Source organism: Austrofundulus limnaeus, unplaced genomic scaffold, assembly GCF_001266775.1.
Source record: "Austrofundulus limnaeus strain Quisiro unplaced genomic scaffold, Austrofundulus_limnaeus-1.0 Scaffold1124, whole genome shotgun sequence".
Classification (NCBI taxonomy): domain Eukaryota; kingdom Metazoa; phylum Chordata; class Actinopteri; order Cyprinodontiformes; family Rivulidae; genus Austrofundulus; species Austrofundulus limnaeus.
In genome coordinates this window covers 81,087-82,738 of record NW_013953526.1, presented here as the reverse complement: position 1 = coordinate 82,738, position 1,652 = coordinate 81,087, and the positions used below count along the sequence as shown (strand labels likewise).

Genomic DNA, 1,652 nt, shown 5'->3' with positions numbered 1-1,652 from the left:
GTATCGCACCATATCGGGGTATATCGTATCGTGACCCCTCTGTTATGATATGTATCGTATCACCAAATTCTTGCTAATACACAGCCCTACTATTACCAGAAGAGGGAAGAAAGGGTTTGACCTTTTTATGTTTAGATGTTAAGCTGAAGCACAGACAAGGTTTTAATGAAAGGGTTAATCATTAATGTTTGAGCCGTTTGATGTGAGTGAATTTCACCAGAGACCAAATGAACAATCTTAAAAACCATCTGATTTATCCTGTATTCCTTCCCAGACACAGAAGAAACAATGGTTTGTTGTTGTTAGTGTTTGTTGTTAATGTGTGTTCATACGGCACCAGAAAGTGACCTACCTGTCACTTATAGAAACCAAAAAGTCTTTAGGTGTCGAGGAGAAAAGCTCAAAGTTGGCAATGTCCAGCTGTTTGACTTGTATGGGCTCACAGAGCTCAATGACGAACCTGAAGAGACGACAGGTCCATTAAATGTGAAACTCCTCTGAAACAAGACGGTCATGAGCTCAGGGAAACACCTACCAGACTTTGTTACTGCAAGGATTTAACATGTAAAGATCCATATTTTCCATAAGAATAGCTGAAGTACTCTGTAAAAAAGAATAAATGACAGTTAGCATTACCAAATGAAAACTATCTTAAAATGTGCTGAACTGTAGAACAAGCAGGTTTAAAAGATATTTAATGTTACAGAATGAGACGTCCATCCGTGTGTGTGTGTGTGTGTGTGTGTGTGTAACCTTGGCCTCGTTGTTGGCAGACAGGACCTTGGCACCACACTCCACAGAAGCATAATTATTCTTGAAGTTTTTCTGGACCTTCTTCAGTGGGTGGGGGCTGCCACTACTGGAGGTGTGGAGAGTCTGACCTGAATAAAAACATGGAGATCAGGCCCGTTACAGTGAAAGGAATAAAAAGAACAGGGAGACAAATGTCTGTAGTGAGAATCTTGTTAGCTGGTAGGACTCTGGGGGCAGGCCTTGGATAAAGACTCTGAATCAGATCTGAGAAGATTCTGGTAAAACCATCCAGCAGCTGAGGCAGTGTGTTTAGTGTAGGTGGGCTGTTGTTGACCTCAACCAGTGATGTCATCGGGAGGTGGAAGGAATATTTATCAGACCTTTTCAATCCCATATATGATGGCTCTAATTCAAGATATCTGCAATAAATTACTGAATGAAACATATTTCAGATATCAACAACTAAATTATGACTAATCATAAAGTCAATTCGAGATATCTCACTTTTTTTTTTGACTAGTCAGGGGTAGACATGAGGATTTTATTTTCCAGGTTGTCCAGCAGACAACCTGTTGTCCAACAAATATTTGGTTGTCTAAAGCAGGGGGTCTTAACCTTTTTGACCTCYGGGCCCAATTTATTGAATATAAAGTGACACAAGGCCCAGTCAGATATTACCATATGGATCTAAATGATAATTAATATAAACCTTGGTTTAATTTGTATTGTATTTACATTATAACTAAATTAAATACACATAAAACTCAATTCAATAAATAAAATGGTGTTCATAAAATAGATACATTCAAAAATAATTAAAGTAAATGTTTTAAATAAAAAAAACTGTAGGCGGATTGGCGCAGCGTCTGCTGTAAAGCGGGCGCTGTACCGGTCCGTCG

General features: G+C 38.8%; 1 protein-coding gene across 1 annotated transcript in view; it reads right to left on the bottom strand.

Annotated features, from left to right (window-relative positions):
• suco (SUN domain containing ossification factor) overlaps positions 1-1,652 on the bottom strand; it is a gene marked incomplete in the record, with an annotated part of 88,481 nt that overhangs the window by 40,456 nt on the left and 46,373 nt on the right. The window contains 3 exon segments of the mRNA XM_014030831.1: positions 353-460; positions 536-603; positions 754-881. Of these exon segments, the coding sequence (XP_013886285.1) occupies positions 353-460; positions 536-603; positions 754-881 (304 nt within the window).